General features: G+C 40.1%; 1 protein-coding gene across 1 annotated transcript in view; it reads left to right on the top strand.

The window, feature by feature from the left end:
- Positions 1-18,911, top strand: part of col27a1b (collagen, type XXVII, alpha 1b) — a 94,283-nt gene that overhangs the window by 50,854 nt on the left and 24,518 nt on the right. The window contains exons 12-31 of the mRNA XM_034692016.1: positions 315-368; positions 1,551-1,595; positions 3,689-3,742; positions 5,423-5,467; positions 6,148-6,201; positions 7,491-7,535; positions 8,334-8,387; positions 8,730-8,783; positions 10,640-10,693; positions 10,831-10,884; positions 10,959-11,012; positions 11,096-11,140; positions 12,165-12,218; positions 12,448-12,492; positions 12,661-12,714; positions 13,116-13,169; positions 13,344-13,397; positions 14,419-14,472; positions 17,671-17,724; positions 18,143-18,187. Coding sequence (XP_034547907.1) covers positions 315-368; positions 1,551-1,595; positions 3,689-3,742; positions 5,423-5,467; positions 6,148-6,201; positions 7,491-7,535; positions 8,334-8,387; positions 8,730-8,783; positions 10,640-10,693; positions 10,831-10,884; positions 10,959-11,012; positions 11,096-11,140; positions 12,165-12,218; positions 12,448-12,492; positions 12,661-12,714; positions 13,116-13,169; positions 13,344-13,397; positions 14,419-14,472; positions 17,671-17,724; positions 18,143-18,187 — 1,026 coding nt within the window. The remainder of the gene's footprint in view (positions 1-314; positions 369-1,550; positions 1,596-3,688; positions 3,743-5,422; positions 5,468-6,147; positions 6,202-7,490; positions 7,536-8,333; positions 8,388-8,729; positions 8,784-10,639; positions 10,694-10,830; positions 10,885-10,958; positions 11,013-11,095; positions 11,141-12,164; positions 12,219-12,447; positions 12,493-12,660; positions 12,715-13,115; positions 13,170-13,343; positions 13,398-14,418; positions 14,473-17,670; positions 17,725-18,142; positions 18,188-18,911) is intronic.

Genomic DNA, 18,911 nt, shown 5'->3' with positions numbered 1-18,911 from the left:
GATGTGAGGGTATGTGCCCTTGGACTACATCGTGGAAGCCAGCACCATGCAGTCCATGGGCATATACACTTGCCTCAAGGCTTAACTCATCTAGACTGTTCCACTGCAGTGAAGAGCCTGCAGCGTTCTAACAGATCAAAGCATCACAGTTGAAGTCTTTGTCAAGGTTTTGAGACGTTTGTCAGCATTTCAGACATCAAAGTTCTTCTCAGAGTCCATCATCTCTGCTCAGTCTCATTGTCCGTCCCCCGCCCACCCTCTGTTACTCTCCCATCTATGTGTTTCTTCACTCCATCTTTTATTCATCTCTCCAGGGTCACATTGGCCTCCCTGGGCTTTTTGGCCGTCGTGGTCCTGATGGCGAGAGAGTGAGTATTGGTGGCTGTGAGAGTAAATGCCCACTAGGTTGCATTATATTTCTATCTGAAGGCAATGACATAGAAATAGATTTCATTCAGGAGGCGCTGCAGGCACACTTCACCAAATCACTGTTATGAGCCTCATGTAGCTCAAGCTCCCCTCTGCTGTATTGGATCAAACCTTCACCCTGATCTCTCTACACTATATTTCTGATTTAATTAAATCCAGCTAGAACTCAAATTCCCATGAACCTTCACGGCAAAAGAGGGCCACAATATGTAGACATCTGTTTGTTGTTATTAGCCACACTGTCCAAGTGGCACTTGAGCAATCTTGGTCATCCAGCACATCAGTCAATCTAGTGGGGTAGTTAATCCAAACTTGGTACAAACATTTCCAACTTGTTAACATGGGATTAATCGAATGTTTCAGTTATAACTTGTTTTCTAGAGCCAATAACGACACACATCTTTTCTATTATGACAGAGTTAAAACTAATGGCCTACTTCCTTCAGCCTCAGCTGTGAGAGATTAATGCTGACATGGCATGCTACCAAGCTAACATGGACTGAATTGACAAATTAGAAAGCTTTTGAAGTATTTAGCCCAAGCACAGTTTAGCTTGAGGATAACTGAGCCTGAGAAATTCCAGTTTAGTCACATTTTAAAAAAAGGGGTTTAAATATGACATCATGTACATAATAATGTGGGGTTTTTTTTGTTTAGAAAAGCAAACTCTGTTCAAGGTCCATTTATTAACTGTTCTTATCTTTGGATCATCCTCATCAGCCTTCAACAATGACATTCAAACATCCCCTTTTGCCTCTTTTTCACTCACTTCATTGATTTCTTTCCTAATCAAACATAAAGTGGATTTATTTGTTAACTAAATTATTATGTGATATGATATAAATGCTACTTGACAGGCTCTTTGGAGGACCTTTGAAAGTGTCTCGTCAGCTGTTGACGAGCTCAAGAATGAACTCGAATTGACCTTTCCTCCCTTTAACTTTATCCAACGTTTTTATTTTCTGTTGAGTGAGGAGCGCCATAACCTCACAAGGCTGCTTGTCTGGCTGCAGACTTTACTCTTATAATCTCACAATTTTAATGTTTTTAAAAGTATACCTTTATCTCTTCTTCTTTCCTCTCTTTCATCTCTAAACTCTGTTTTTCTCTCCTGTTTCTAGGGAATCCCTGGTGTTCATGGGCAGAAGGGCAAGATGGGTAGGCCGGTAAAGTTTTCTCTCAACATACTTCTCAGAGAACATTTTTAATGCCGCTCCATGAAAGTGAGGATGTTGTGTACTTGATTTATGGACTCTTACTGTAGTGCAGAGCCACTTTAAAGAGTATTACAAGACCATTACTCTGACAGAGTCCCGGCCTTAGACATAAATCTGTGTATAAAAACTGTTGTAACACCCACTCTGGCTCGGTGATGCTCGGGATTACTATAGGGAACGCTATAAGGGGAGAAATGTGCATCCTACATGGTGCAACTGCAGGTATTAAGAACACAAAAGCTTATGTGTCTGCAGACTACATTACATCTACATCTCAGTCAACCCCTTTATTTAAATCAGTTATTATCTGCTTCTTATTAAATGGTGACTCCACATCTATAAATCTAGCATGAGGAATTTTCTCCGGCTCGAGCTGTTCAGGGAACATTGTATGTTAAACACCAAGCTTCTTACATGACTTGTTCTGCATTAGGCTGATATGACGATATGAAGTGTCAGCTGTGGCTTTGGTTCTACGGAGACTTTACCCACAAATCAGCAAATGTCTACGGTCATTGGCACCCGAAAGTAAATTCCCCATCCTCTGCAGCTTACATGGAAAATACTAAAACTGCACATAACAGCCTGACTAAAACCTGATAGTTTCCCAGGCCGGCTGCGGTTGTACATGCATTTTTCTACTATTTTGCAGTAACGGTCAAAGACATAGACTCAGGCCAAGAAAACTGCTCGTAAAGGCCAAGTCATGATGATGACAAGCCATTTCTCTTCCTCTGTGGTGGAAAGTGAGGTCAGTCACTTTATGCAACAAGCTTTATTTCTGTCCTGAGTCAGCAGAAGTGAAGCTGAGCAAAGTGTGGAAAAACACACAAGAGAAGGACTTGGCATGTTTGATCCAACAGAAATTCAAATGAGTCCCTTCGCCTAAAACAGCTTCATACATTAAACACTTTGACGCTTTTGTGCCTTATTGGTGCTAAACAGCTCCCTTTATTCTGTGTTTTCTACTTCTCTTTTTCTAGCATAGAGAAGTAGCTTTCCCTCTCAGATTTTGCTGTGAATATCTTATTTATAATATTCTGCAGACTAGTAGGATATCCATCAACCAGATCATGGAAGAGTCCCGCCAACTCTGCTGAAGTTGTTGTCAATGTGAGAAAAAGGACATGCATGTGTTTCCGATCAAACCAAGTCAGTTATTGACGTTTTTGGAACATTGAGACAGATTTTTCCACATTGATCCTCATGTTGCACCAATTACTGCTTATTATTTTACCCACAAATAAATGCCCAAAGTTCTAATTCAGCAGTCTGCATCACAACAATCTAATTTCTTCCGTCTCTTAAGAACTTTATTAAATATTTCAATCTTTTTTTCTCTGCCTGTCGTCAGAGAATGAGAGATCTCTCCTGCCCTCTGCTCCTTATCGTCTCTCTAACCGTAGCTTTCTTCTCCTGTAAGCTTTTGCACGCTGGATTGGATGTTGACACATGGCACATTGACAAGCACATGATGAGCGTGTGGCCTCGCGGCTGCATCGCACCTCTTGTTCTGCCTCCATAATGGAATTACGAGAACCAGGCAAAAAAAGGACAAAGTCAGCAGTTCCTGAGCCAAGCAGCTTTATTCAGCCATTTAGGCAAGTCCAGGGGGTTTGGTTCGCAGGCTGCCGAGCGCTCCCTGCCAGTAGCGCATGCACAGACACTCGGTCGCTCGGAAACACTCAGCCGTGGAATTTCCTGCTGGTCTCCCAGGAATGGAGTAGTGGGAGCACATTTGATGGGGTTTGCCTGGCTTTACTCAGCAAACTTCTGTTTTGGGAAACACTTTGGGGGTCTGAGGATTTAGGGTGTTGTACACTTGATAGATTTTAAGAGCTCTTGGGGAAAATCTGTGATATAGGCGTCATAAATGAAAGTGATTTGGCTTTATTGGATCCCCTGTGTTTCATAAATCATGCAATATGTCAACAAAAGATGCAAGATGTCAACATGAAAAAGTGTATTTTGATATTGTGAACATAATACAGCCATTCACTTCCCCTTCTGGTTACATGACAGTCCTGTTTCTCTGTGTTCAGGGGTTTCCTGGAGACTTTGGAGAGAGGGGACCCCCTGGCCCTGATGGGAACCCAGTAAGTGACATGACATAGTGAAAGCACTTTGACTTCTTCTACTTAAAGTAAATTTACTGTTTTTTTTAAGCCAAGTACAGTTTATCTTGTTTAGCTCTGAGGTTTAAAACTGACTGAGATTTCATCAGGTGGAGCTCGAACTGTGGCACATATCCTAAACAAAAGCTTTACAAAAGCTGAAAAGTAAACTCTCAAAGGTAGATTCCTAAACCAAAAGTGTACCTGTGTGTTAGCATACACAGGTACAACTAAAAATTATATTAAAGAAAAAAAAACAGACGTCAAATAGCAAAAGTAGCATTATGAATAAAGGTGCAAACAGTTAACACATCAACAACAAATCCTGCTATTTTCGGTTTCTATCCTTTTACATCTCTCCATGATTTTCGAAGAATTTGAGCAAACAGACTGATTTTAAAGCTCCTGTGAAGAGTTTTTAGCTGGCACTTAAAAGTTATGAAATTTAACACGGATGCCACTTTTAAAATACATTATTTCTATGAATTTATTTTGATGCCTGAAACGGCTGCCATTGGGTAGGTGACAGGTAACATGAGAAACAGCCTTTGCTTTACCTTGTCCACTGCAAAGATTATTCTGCCTGTTAAAAGACTGCAGAATGAGAGGTTGTGTTACACACTCGTGCACATTAATAGGCAAAATCAGAAGATATGTGAAGTTCGACTCTTTCCACAGGGGGCGCCAAAGCTGATACAAACAGAAAGTTCTTTACAGGAGCTTTAAACCCCAGTGCTGTTTATGAAGCAAGCTGAAATTAGCAATGATGCCTTTTTATGATCTACAAAAGCAAAAAAGACCATCAGCAACAACAATGACGACAATATTCCTATATCATAATTTTTTAACGCCTGTAGCAACTTTGAAGAGTAGGTGTCAGACCAGAGGATTGGCAGCATGCTGAAGAATAAGCTTTTTTTTATACTGTTTCATATTGAATACTCACATTAAGTAAGTAACTTCTGACTGTTAAATGAGATTTTTTTTATCAGAAAACATACTAATGCATGTACAAAACAAGAAGCACAAACAGAAGAGGTATCACTCTGTCCACAGGGAGCGCCAAAACAGACACACACAGGAGCTTTAAAGGCAAATCCATGGAGTAAATCAGTATCTTCCTCACTCATCAGAATCCAAACTGATGTGAGGGCATTATTAGCAGAATCTCTCACCTCCCATCTTTCCATTCCCTCACACTCACTGCTCCTGATTGATGGGGTCAGCCTGAGATTGTGATCAGCTGACCTCTGAGAGCCTCTTCCAGACCTCATTTTCTCTGACTCCAGAGGGGAAGATGTTCCATTCGTTCTGGTTCATCTTCCTTCACTCATTGAAAAATGGAGGATGAGACTGGAAAGCCACGCTGTGATATGTGTCTCATTCATCCCTCCATTGGAGTTGTAGCTCGGAGAGGATGTAGGCATGGCATGTGGCTGCAGGGTGTATCATTCAGAAAACAAGACTCTCTCTGTCTTGTGCCAAATGCTCACTCACCATGCCCGAACGAGTGGCGAGGCACATTACTCAGGCGGTTAGTGGAGGAAAACACCAGTAAACAAACAAAATAATGGGACTTACAGTTTGCTTTTATGCATCTCTCCCTGAATGTGCCACTGTTGCAACTTCTGTTTATTATTCCTCTTTTATTTGTCCTCTCAGGGTGAGCTGGGAGCTCCTGGGCCGTGCGGAGTCCCTGGTCTCATTGTGAGTGTTGAATCTTTCTGGCTTTGGTTCTTTTTGTTCTTTACATATTTCTCAGTCTACCTCTTTAAGTCCATCTTTGAGTTTTTTTCCTTCCCTAGAAATCAGCGTGAGACAAATGTTTTAAAAAGTGCTTTATAAAAGAAAGTATGAACCCTCAGTGGCTATTGTTAGTCCTCTCTTTCACATTTTTCTGTAGAGACTTTGAGCTCAGAAAGTTTTGTTGAGTATTATGAGCTCAGAGTCCTGGATTTCTAACTTCAATACTTTTCCCTCACGGACCAAAATGTGTCAGACGTGTTGAGTATCAGAAACTCTCAAGTGCCTGAGGCTGGCGTTGGGTGTCAAGTCTTCTTAGTCATTTTATACTCTCTGATGGTTCTTCATTTGCATCTAAATGTTGTCAGTTTATAAGTATATGTCTGACAAAGGACTTTACTTGGCATTTATTAAAAATCTGCTGATTAGTTAAAAGAAGTTTATGTCTCAAGGTAAGCTATAAGTAAGGATTATAACTGAAGCATACAGGTATGTCTGGATAATACTCTGCCCTAGTTATGAGCTGTGAATTAATACACAGCCATAGAAAGTCAGAGTACACTTTTGAAATGTAAGTATCATTCAAGCTTTCGGGGATTTATCATGAACTTTCGCTCTCTGATTGCGTGTGTTGTTATTTGCAGGGAGACATGGGCCCTGTTGGCGTTATGGGCTTATCAGGACCACCAGGACTCAAGGTAAATCATGTGATTGTTAGCTATGAGGCTGTCTAAGTTTTGATGATATGGATACAGAATAAGTAGGGTGTACTTTGGCAACTTACATATTGAGTATTTCATTTTTACACTGAATAGCCCTTTAACACACTTACTTGCACTATTTTCTACATCTGATGCCCGTGTGATGTATTGTGTTTTCATTGTCATGCTATCATGATGTAGTGTTACCATCTATTGTTATATGTCTTTGTTCTTTGTTATGGACTCTGTTTTGACCTGCCGGGGACTCCAGATGAAAATTAGATTTATGGCTAACTGTGGCATATTTTAAATTGATGCTATGCTGAAATGTTTATTTATTTATTTGGATCCCCTTTAGATACTACAAAGGTAGCAACTACACTTCCTGGGTCATTGCAAATGAGTACAATCCACACACAATTTACATGATTTAAAATCCAAGGCAAACTTTAAAAAACAATAATTGCAATAATAACACAGAAAAAAATATCTCAAGTGCCTACAGCCCAAACATCCCATCAACAAAATGCCATATATGGCAAAGCTTGAAAATGCAAATACAAATGAACATGTACTGTCTTTAAATAAATAAATAAATAATAACCAAGTGGCAACCTCCAGTGTTGAAGAATAAAATCAGTGTGGAAGTGCAAAAGAACTGCAGTTCCTTGTGTGTCCACATGAGGCTGGCTCCAGAAGTCAAGGAAACCCCATTAGAGCCCATGTTAAATTTCCTATTTTCTACAACAGAGTTCAGATGTTTACAGCTTTGTAAAAAAAAAAAAGTCTTGGTTTCTATATCTTGTTTATTTATTCCTGAAAACTATACAGCTATGACTTTTTCTAACTTATTTGTATTTGTTATATCAAGGTGCAGAATAATGAATCATTAGAGCCGTTGTAGCTGTTTGTCAGGTTGCAAGGATATGAACTCAACTCCACCTCTTTGTCAGTGTCCTAGATTAGTCACAAGGTAGTTGGAGTCACTGCCTCTTTATGGATATTAAAGCCTTTATGGATGATGATAACCTCTGTAGTCTATACATAGGGTTTGCGATTTAACCACCAGGCCAAACCGGTGGCCCTGAAGTCAGCATTTGCAGTGTGGTGACTACACAAGTGACGTCACTGAGTTTAATGCTCAATGATCTGAATCTGAATGTCCCCAAGCAGTGGTTTCTCTCACTTTATTTTATCAAACAAGTAAACACAACTGAAGAGCGAACAACCAAGACTTGTCATCATGTCTGATTATCTTCTCTCTCTGTCCAAATCTTGCTTCCAAGGGAGTACCAGGAAACCAAGGGGAACCAGGACTGAAAGGTGATAAGGTGATCTGCACATGTCTTTATCAGCCTTCTAATCTTACCTTCAGTGAACACCTAACCGTAAAACAAGAATCTAGAGCTGTGTTCTGTAGTAAGCCATATGTTGATGCTTGTTAGTTTGTAACATGAGTAAGATGTTTGTCCATTTGGCCAATCAGTGAAAACGTATTTAGTGCAGACTCTCATGCCTGATTCCGTCTATACAGGCTAATAGCTTAAAAAAATAAGTGCTGTTAACTCCCATTAATCAACTGACAGTGACAAAAAAGCACTGACTTTGAGTGTTGAAATACCCAACTACACCAAATGTTCATTTAACAGGGGTTCTCTGTTACTGTAGAAATGAAATTATCTCTGTTCATGGAGATCAAAGACGGGAATACAGCCCAAAGTCATCATGATCTAATCTATTGAGTGGAGCACCTTGCCGACACAGTGCATCCTCCAAATGAACCCATTTTGCATTACAATACGCCATAATCACAGGTACTTTTTGGAGGCTTTTACACCTTCTCAGAGAGGGGTGTAAGATTTAAGTTGTAACTTCTTCTTATATGTTGGAACTATCTCAACTGGTGTAACTTATAACTCCATCCTAAATCAGAAATAACATATAAACTAAGCTATATTTGAACTCCCACAGAGCTGCTACCCAGTGTTGGAAATCACAATATTGTGACTCTTAATCATTAGAAAGCTAACAAAGCTACACATGCATGCCTCCTGTCTCCAAGCACTGTTCTAACTCCTATTTATAGGACAAGTTTGATTTCTTGTCACATGTTTCTTGTGTTTTTTCAGGGGGATGTCGGCTTGCCAGGAGAGCCAGGCCTGTGTGGGTTCCAAGGTGATAAGGTATGTTTATGTTTGTATGTCACTCATAAATAATATGATGGATTGTTTGATGTCTGGCGGTTTCTATCTGCATGTCAAGGTGTCGTCTACAAAGACACTGAACTCCGGTTTGTCTCTGGGGTAATAAAAAAAGTGGCTTTCATTGCATCTTTGCCAACATCTTTGTGTCTGTCTGCACTCAATATAATATTCATAATGGAGAGTGTCTTACACCAAAGAATTACAGCCATTTTACCACTTGTTTTATTCCTTCAGCTTGTACATGTCTGTATTTTCTTCTTCAATCAATCATCATGTTCGTCTCGTTGACTGGATTACACTGAGCTGGCGTCTGTGTTTCAGGGTATCCGTGGTTTACCTGGGATGCCTGGTCTTTGTGGAAAACCTGGACTGCAGGTATTTTCTTTACTTATTCAACCTGACTCAAGCAATGCATCCTCAGTTGACACCACATGTATACTCTCTGTTATGGAAACTCTGCTCAAGCATGCAGGTGTATCCGACTTATTACTGCAACATGACTGACTCTGAATGTAGGTAACACCCAACAGGAGCAGAGTGATGCACCAGTAGTTGACTGGGCTTGTCTTTTATTGTATTGTTCTGTGATTTGTGATGGCACATTTTATCTCTGAAATGCAGAGTGCTACCTCATATAGAGTTTCTATTTCTCATTTCTTCCCTCCTTTACTGCTCGTTGGACCTGAGTTTGTGAAACGCCGTGTAGATATTCCTGAGTGATTCGTAATGGATAAATAAACTACTGTCTACCCTAAAGGGCACAGAGTCGGCTGAGTGTGCTCTGTGTTTTGTTGTAAGCTATTTTTCCACTTTTTCTCATGGCTGCTTCAGAATTGAATTGTTTTCTGAAAAGCGTAGTGGTGTGCTGGAAGTCTGAAGTAAAGTCTGGGATGCACTCAGGAAAAAAAAAAGCAAGCTGTTGCACTTGAATAAAAATGTATGGAAACCTTCAAATCTATACAAAAGTAAACATCAGGCACTCATGCATGTGGGAAAATGTTGATGGAAGAAATGTATGTTAATCAAGCTCTTGCATAAACAGTTTCTTTTAAAGAGCAGGGCACCAGAATATTCCCAGTGCATATGCTGCTTTAGCTGGGAGGCTGAGGAGTTGGCACTTGTACTGTCTGAGTTGTCCTAAATATTTTCAGAGCCTCATGATCTGATTTGAGATTGTTGCTGGGAATGCCTTCACTCTATTTTTGCTTGACCTGCTAGATGATTTGGCAGCTTCTCTGACTGCTTTCCCCAGACAGAAACTTACCTCAGTCGCAGTGGTTGACTTAGTTTAGCGAGGAGTGTAGCTTGGAAAAACTTAGATGTGCAATGCATGAGTACCTAGAAGGACGATGCATTTTTTTGACATGTTCTCTGTTGCAGATTTCACTTCCTTTTAAGGGTTAAATTAGACTTTAATGTTGGTTTTGGCAATAAAACTCATGATGCTAAAATAATCGAGTGAGCTTGGGTTATGGAATATCCAATTTGGTTAAATTAGAAAGGGTTAAAGCTTGTGCTGAAACACATCAGGTGTTTTATGGTCTATCATGTCAATGGAGTGACCTTAAAAGCATTATAAAGGTTTAAAATGAGATCTCCTGTTAGTTTTAATGTATTTTTTATACTACTATAAACTGTACCCAAAGAACATTTTCAAATAACTAATTTTCAGTCCAAGAAATTGAGTCCCAGCTATAGACTGTATAAATAATGGATGTAGTATTCTTGGCATCACCCATCTGTTTCTGAAGCGCTGTTTTGAAGCCAATCGTCGGCGGGAGCCGTATTGGAAATGCTGAACTCAACCTAACTGCTGTCGAGCTAGTGTGAGATAAAGAGGCGGGCCTTGAGCCTCCTAGCCAACAGCTACAGTGTTCCCGGTCATGTCCTTAAATGGGCAAAACTCGTAATCTTAGCATCTTTTGAACTGTCGGGATAGAAAAAGATTCAGCCCTGTACAGTGTGTGCCGATAGGGAAAAAAAAGGCTGTAAACATGTTTATTATTGCTGCAAAGATTGTCTTTTTTGAATTGGTGTGTATGTGGTTTCCGGTGTTTCTGCAGCCAGCCTCAAGCGGACACTTAAGAAACTGCAGTTTATAACACTTCCCCATCAGCTTCATATTTTGAAACCGGAGGTTGGCGCTTCGTCCCAGCACTGTTTTATTTAGTTAAAGTAGAGCAAGTTTTAGGTCTCTGTGATGACCGTGAGATCTTTGTGACATTTCTTAGGGTAAAGCTGGTGAAAAGGGCCCTGATGGTTTACCCGGCCCTCCTGGTCCAGAGGTAAGACACATTGTGTTCACCAAATATTCTTTAACATGCATCAAAACTGTGTGTGTTATATCACTGATAATCAACACAGTGCTTTCTGCAAGGAAAATGCTGCAGTGGGGTGATGTATCTGGCATTTATTTTCACAGGGCTTCCCAGGAGACATAGGCCCGCCAGGACAAAATGGCCCTGAAGGACCCAAGGTTAGTACAGAGACTTGAGCCTTGTGAGTAAATTGAAATGAAGTCAGAGTTCACATTTCATTTTTTAACCACAGGGAAAACAAGGGACAAGAGGTTTGCCAGGTCCAAGAGGAGCACTCGGACTTCAGGTGAGGTGTTTCGTATTTGCGAAATGAATAACACATAAAAAGATCTGGCTCCTGCTGACCCTTTGTGAAAATGTCTTTGTCAGGGTGATGAGGGACCAGTAGGGCCAGTTGGACTTCCTGGACTCGAGGTGAGTGCTGGTTGGATAAGCCCTTCAACTCACAAGCAGCTTGAAAATACAACAACACTGTTATCTTTTTAGATCCACACAGAAAGCCACAAGTCTTACCATACACCGGCACGTGTCTCTGCCTAAATTATGCCTTGGAGAAAGAACTATGGCTGCTCCTTTGGCTGGCTAATGTCTCTATTGTTCTAAAGCTGTTTTGAAAGACCTCCTATTGGACACTGTATTCCCATATTACCAGACTGGTCAGCAAATTGCTGTGCTCTTCTATCATTAAAAAAACACTCACAATCACAAACAAAAAGCGACTGTCTCTAAATGGCAAACCAAAACGTCCAGAAGTATCAGTTGGTTGATACATGTTGAAATGAATGCAGAAAAGAAAGATTGTATTCTCTTCCAGAGGTCAAATGTGCAATTAAAGTTGACTCAAGGGACAGTAAGAAATAACTCAGTCCTTTTCGTGGTTTGTTTATCAAACATCTCCACTCTACTTAGATTTATACTCATAATCGGCAGCTTCTGAGCACAGAACATAGAGGATAAAGAAGCTTTGCAGGACAAACTAATAACTTTTAAGAGATAAATGGGATGACTTTGAACTATTCTGCAGCGTAAATTAAAGTCAACAGTCTCAGCACAAAGAAAGAGTGTTTGTTTGGAGTCATCCAGGGCCAAACAACACAAAGAGAACTCCACTGAAACTCTATTTTTGCAACGCTTGACTCCAGCCTGCCATCTCCCAAAAGGGCAACCCACAAGTGATAGCTGAAAACAAACATAAATGACCCAATGACTTGTGAGAGTAATAAGAAGCCTTTGATGCTGCAAACAGCTCTTTGTTTTATGGATCATTAAGTTTCTTAAAGGGATGTTTTTGTTTTGGCATCACTTGCTGATTTGTTTTGTGCGGCGGCTTCTCGTGGGACGGTAGACGCACAGACTTTACCTTTCACAGGAGTTCGTTGTTTGTTGTGTACACTGAGCTGCAGTGCACTTCTCTGTGTCATTCTTGCTTTCTGTTCAGGGCAGGCCTGGGAGGCAGGGATTCCCTGGACTGACAGGCCCAGATGGACTCAAGGTCAGACCTAACAGACACATATACAACGCCGAAACACTGTCATCCTTAACTGAACATTCTCTTCCCGGCTTTCTTTTATGATAATGTATCATCTGAATAAGTGTAAATTAGATGTTAATTCTCTGTTACCACAGGGGAGCCTGTCTCTGAGCACATTTCAGCTGATTTGAACTAAAAAAGAAAGGCTTGAATAAGTTTGTGATATGCTAATTGTCTGCTGTTGCTGTAGGGCGAGACCGGGATAACTGGCGAGGTCGGAAAGCCTGGCGAGAGGGTAAAGACTTTTCTCCCTCTCTCTGCCGTTTGATGCTCACTGTGTCTCTGTGTGTGTCGACTTTCTTGGAGTCCCAAAAGCTGTGCAGCCTAGTATGAGAAAGCTAACTTCAATTGAGCAAAGAGAAATAAGAGACAGTTAAGACAGCTTGTTTTTTCTCTCCTTCAGGGCATGCCTGGTTTCATCGGGCCTGTCGGAGAGACCGGCATCACCGGAGAAAAGGTTAGTAAGGTCTCAATTTGTCAGACTTAACAAGTATCACAGTTTATTGCTGTTCAGTGTCCAAATTTAGGCTTTGAAATCGCTCTTTGATGATAAAGCATGGGAGAGAAGCTGAAACCAAATGTCAAATACAACAAATTTGATCATAAAGTAACAATTCAAAGTGTATTATCATGCTTAAGTGTGAAATATTTACCTGTACCTACTACTCTCATGTTCAGATTTGCATCGTTTGTACTGTATTATTTCACTTGATTAACCATCTTGGAGATTTGTCTGTTGGTTTTGTAGTTTTTTGGGTATATTGTTGACCTTGAGCGCAATCAATTAATGTAGATCATATACATTAATGATTGAAGCTGCTTGTGATGTTTCACTAACTCCAACTTTTGGTTCCACAGGGGGATCGAGGGAAAACTGGCGTCCCCGGGCCACCAGGTGAACCAGGGCCGATGGTAAGGAGTAAGTCTGGACCCCGTCTATCATAACAGGGGGAAGTCTATTTACAAGGGATTGGTTGTGATATGTTTGGGGAGACTGATTTCAAAATATAAGACATATAGCTTGGTCAGAAATCAGAGCACTGATTTATGATGTAGATATCATTTAAGTAATGTTATGTCCATCAGGGTCACACAGGAATACCTGGAGAGACGGGGCCACCTGGACCACAAGGAATCCCAGTGAGTTGACTTTTCTCCTTATCAAACCTTCATGTGCGCTATAATTAGATCAGAAACAACACTGACCTGTTGTCTGGATAGTTGGACTGCGTGTGATACTTCATATGAGGCTGAAAAGCTGCTCTCTCTGATTGAAAGTAATGTGTTCAACTGCACATGTAACCACATTCGGTGATGATGTCACTTTGTGCTGACCATGGTCTGTATAAAACATTGACATAGTCTCAGTGATGTCACCCATTGGCTTCTGAAGCAATGTTTTGAAGCCCAACAATGGCAGTTGCCATATTGGAAATGTTGACTCAACCTTACTTTTGGTTGACGTAATAACAGGCAAAGAGACTAACAGCTACCAATGTGCTCGCCTGTCATATCAGCCAAGCATCTAATTGTGCAAATTATGCAAAATTTGTAACCTTATATCTTCATAACAAATGAGTTATAAACATCCACCCTCTGTACAGGGTTTAAAAATACAGGAATGGGCTACTCAGACCAAAACCTCTTTTTTTACTATCAGACTTTAGACATGTTTATTTCTGCTTTAAAGATCAACATTTTTAACATGGGTTTTAATGGGTTAACCTTAGATTTTGGAGCAAGCCTCAAGTGGACACTGGTGGAACTGCAGTTTTAGCACTTCTGTATTGGCTTCATGTTTTAGCATCAGAGGCTGCCGCTTGGTATTGACACACCTTGAAGTATGAACGTAAATCACTGTAGTAAAGTCAAAATGTAAACCAGTGGAGTACAGCTAAAACAACCTTTGTTGCTGGTCTTAAGCTGCACTGAGTCAAATGTTTACAACTGGCTTGATATATCAGTCTGGTGTTAATAAAAACTTTGCCTTTGAAAATAAAAAATGAACTTTCAAAAGATGGGTTTGAAAGAGACATTTGTAGTCAAGTACAGTCCTACTGGGGTCTATGTCCTTGTAAATAATGAACATGGAGAAATGTATCTTTTAATGTAGCCACCATAGTTTGTTTCAGTTAAAATCTGTATTTTTTTGTACATTCAGGGCCCTCCTGGTTCACGGGGATACACTGGCATCAGAGGCCCAAAAGGCACAAGGGTGAGTAATTAAAAGCTGCTTTAGCAATAAGATGACATGTCATTGCTGGCTGTTACCAAATAACATGACACAAAAACTCAATCGCCTACATTCATCGACACATCATCGTGTCTTGTCCAGCCTCAAATATCACAATTTGGGTCCTAAAACATCTCAATGTGACTCATACTGTGCCAAAAAAAAAAGAGTCAGCACACATTCCAGGCTGTGATGGTAGACGTTGTAAACATTATACCAGCTAACTATCAGCAAGGCAGCATTTTCAATATGGGCTTGTACAGGGCTAATCGTAGCATCGAGTGTAAGCCTCAAAGGGCTTCTGGGATCAACGTGGACTCTTCAGGTAAGTGAAAGTATTGAACATGAGTAAATAACATCAGCAGTGTTAGTCAACTCTGCTAAACAGACAATGAAAGAGTTGGGGAAACTCAAACTTCCCAGATACAGTCCCACCATCCACAGGTTTCTACATCTTTTGATGTGTGTCGCACAAAACCACTGCTGCCTAGAAACATAAAGAAACACGTGAAACTGTGAACTCATCGACATGAGAGGTTGAGTCTGAATGTCTGTTAGCAGAGAACATGTATTTAAACATGCTGTGCAGAAATGCAACAAGTCTTGTTACATGAATTTCAACACCGTTATGTTTCTGTCCATGATGATGTGTGCATGCTGCTGTGTCTGACATGAACTCTGAATAATTTTCTTTTTTACATAAATGGAGTTTCTACTTTGGGAAAATAGCCTTTGGTTGCACAGCAGGATCATTGTAAGCCATGAATAATTGATCTAACATGAATAAGTGGTATAATTAAGGCTTTTAATTCTGTGGATTGGTTTTACACGGCTCCCTTGATATCACAAGCAGTCACAGATGTAATATTTAATAACTATAATAGCAGAAAATTACATCAAGGCTTTGGAAAATAGAATTATGACCAGAATGATTCAACAGCCGTCTCCCTTAATATAACATCTTGAATTATTCCAAGTCAACAAGAATATATAATCAGTAACAATGACTTTCATTGCCTTATATTTACATTGTAAAAGTACACTGTGTTTATTGAGATAAACAATGTTTATTGAGATAAACACTAGGTAATTGTGCTTTAATAAAAAAGATGAGTGCCTCATACTGATATTCCATACTGATAATAATTTTTGTAGCCTACGACACAGCTCCTCATATTCCACATTGCCTGAGATAGAAACAAATGGGCAGCGAGAGTCAGTACATCCCTGGGGTCATTAAGTGGACACCTCCTTTCACCAGTGTTTTGTTCAGTCTGGCCAATAACACCTTGGAGATGCTTAACAGATAGCTCTCACATCTCATCTCAGAGCCACCTCCTCCATGCCAGCTCTCAAAGATCATTTCTCACAAAAGAAAGACATAGCTTTGTTTGTCACTACCCAAATTTCTAATTGGTGTTTGTGTATGTTCCTACATTGAATAAAAGTCACATGTGTAGCACCATAAATGAATGACGGGTCACCAGTCTTTTCACTTTGTGTGAACTCTGATATCACCAAAGGACATCGAACTTTACCTCTCAGTAGATTGGTCATTCTTCAGTCATACTTGACCATTTTTCCACCTAGGGATGTTCTGATCTGACTAATTTCATAGTCATATTAACTGAAATAAATGTCCAACTAACCAACTCGTCTGAAAGTTAGAAAACACATCAAAAGCTGTCAGAATTGAGCACAATTTGTATAACTTGGCTAAAGTCACAGAGTCTATGGATAAGCAATGTCAAATTGTTTTGCCAAGTGTGGCTAGCATTAACAGAGCTAGCACCACAATCCTTCAGTCCTCCCTGCAGGTTAAAGTCCACCTGCCTGGGCTGGTTATGCATTTCCACAGTCTACTGCTTATATGACAGCTTAACTAGACACAGTCTGCATACAACTTTATCAGATTTTTCTAGATCAAAATACACCAAACCACACTGTGTACGAGATGTGATCTATCATCTGTGCTTGTTTACATCTGGGTGGTAGAGCATCATAGCGTTATGGTAGTAGCCATTAACCAGATCTAAAGCCCTTGCTCGAAGCGGTTGGCTCACTCAACATGTGACTAGCGTTTTGGGCCTACAGTAATATGAAAATATCAATAATTAATTTAGCTGACTGCTAATTCTGCTGCCAACTAGGGAGGGTGACAGTGTTTATTAGTTTTGTTGACTGAATGCGTACATCCCTAATTCCATCCTGTCATTCCCTTTAGCTAAGCAGCTCTTTAATCCCCATCCAAACAGACTCCACTTCATTTAAGCAACATTTTAGTTTTAACATGATGCATCTCTTAGATGTGTGATGTGTGTGTCATTATCATAATTTATCTCTGGGGTTTTCATTTCACTCTTAAGTAAAAAGCCCCAAAATTGGTGCACTTTAAAAGAAAGCCAGAGTAAGTGGGTGATCTTTCTGCTAATGTGCCAGTTTTAGTTAAATGGCTGTTAAAAGGGGATTATGGAAAAAGGGGTGGATTGGTGGTAAATGTCTACACTTCAAAAAAATATCCATCTTGTTAGGTTTATTTCAGAATTTACCCATGCAGTTTCAGCAATTATCATACAGTTTGTCAAGATTTAAAAGAAGCACAATATCCTGACATAAGACCCATCACTCCACCACTAACACAGTGCTTTGTGTTGGTGTGATAAATGCCTGTTTGACTCTGTTTTGACCACTTTGGTAGAAGAAGCGTACATGAACAACCAGTACAAGACACAGTCAGCCCTTAAATATTTGATGACAGTGAATAATTTGGTTCCATATACATGGAGAGGATGAATCAGCTACAGGATCTGTGACCTTCTCCCAAAGCTTCTTTACAATAACCCCAGTGTGCAGGCGGCACCACTGTGTGTAATCATGGAAACATGGGGACAAAGTCTACCCAGTGCGGATTGGGCATCCGTCAGAGCTAATACACCCATGCCAAGTATTTACAAAATAGCCACAATCTTTGATGGTGTCCTTCCAAAGCGGGCCAAGCCACAGTTCACAATTAAACCCAGAGTGCTGCCTCCCAGGCTCTGTGTAATAAGGATGACAAAAATGGAGATTAGTTGTCCTAATTTATTGACTTAATATGTCAAAAATAATGTGCCTACGGACTGTTAGGGGCCAAGTTTTCAGGAGCTGTTCATCAGTGACAGGTTTTGTTTTTTTGAATAGGGTCCGTGGGGTCCTGATGGCCTAGTGGGGGAGAAAGGATCCACTGGAGTCAAGGTAAGAAAGTGAAGGGTAATTAACATTTTAGGAGTGCCTTTTTTTAAGTTTAGTGCTCTGTATTGATAATTACTTCTAATGCCTTAGAGCAATGTCTGGCCTTCAACTACCTGATTGTAAATCTGTCTCATTGAAATAAAGGATAAACCAGATGGAGCCATTTCTATGGCAGAGGAAAAAGAAAATCAAGAGAACTTTTATAATCAGCTTTGTTGGGCAGAGTGTAATTATCAGATATTTTTAACTTCTAAAGGATCTTGAGAGGACATTCTTTGTTAACTACAAATCTAACAACAGAACCTTAAATCAAAGACGCTTTAAATATTGATGATGCTGGCTGTGCTTGGCAGTCGGGAACATTTTAACTCTGGGGGATTTTAGAATGCTAAGTTAACTGAGCTGGATGTTTTCTTTGCAGGGTCCTGATGGTCCACCAGGAAAATTGGGTCTCCCTGGGGAAATGGTGAGAAAAACTGGTCTCCTTTAATTTCCCTGTGATGCAGAGGAAGTATTTCAATAATTTACCACAAGTGAAAAAGTCCTGTAGAAGTAAAAGCCCTGCATTTTACAGTATCATAAGTAGAATAAACTAATGGTTGACTTGTATTACAATGAATAATAAATAGCTTTTTTCTGCTATCAGTGTTGTAGTTCTTGAGTCCAGGACTTGGACTCGAGTCCATCTTGTGTCCGGATTTTCGGGACTTGTGACTCAATTTGTACTTGAGGACTGATGTTTTGGACTTGAACTTGAACTGGAACATTGGCTGCATTCAGACTGAGATGATGAAGTGGAGGACTGGGACCTATTATCTATAAATACTGTTTTATTGTGTTTATAATTTTTTTATGAGGCTCCAATCATTTATTCAGTTACTAGCAAGGGCTGGATGTGTGTTTGCCTGCATGCTTGTTTATGTGCTGCCTTGTTCTGCTGCAATTCCTGCCAGGATGTCTGATGAGACGCAGTGAATTACGAGTTTTGCTTCAAAGATTTTACAGCAAATGAAATAAAAGGTAGTGCAACTTTTGCAGTATGTAAAGGAACCAAGAAAGCTCAAACTTTTACACGCATCTTTCCAGGATGCCCCTAAAAGTGATATGTCACAGTTAGCCTACTTGGACTGTTAGATTACGTTACTGTCAGCAGGCTAACAGTAATGTAAGAATGAATGTCAAGTGACTCA

The sequence above is a fragment of the Notolabrus celidotus genome, chromosome 9 (genome assembly GCF_009762535.1).
Source record: "Notolabrus celidotus isolate fNotCel1 chromosome 9, fNotCel1.pri, whole genome shotgun sequence".
Classification (NCBI taxonomy): Eukaryota; Metazoa; Chordata; class Actinopteri; order Labriformes; family Labridae; genus Notolabrus; species Notolabrus celidotus.
The sequence above is the reverse complement of the archived record's forward strand: the minus strand, read 5'-3'. Positions and strand labels throughout refer to the sequence as shown.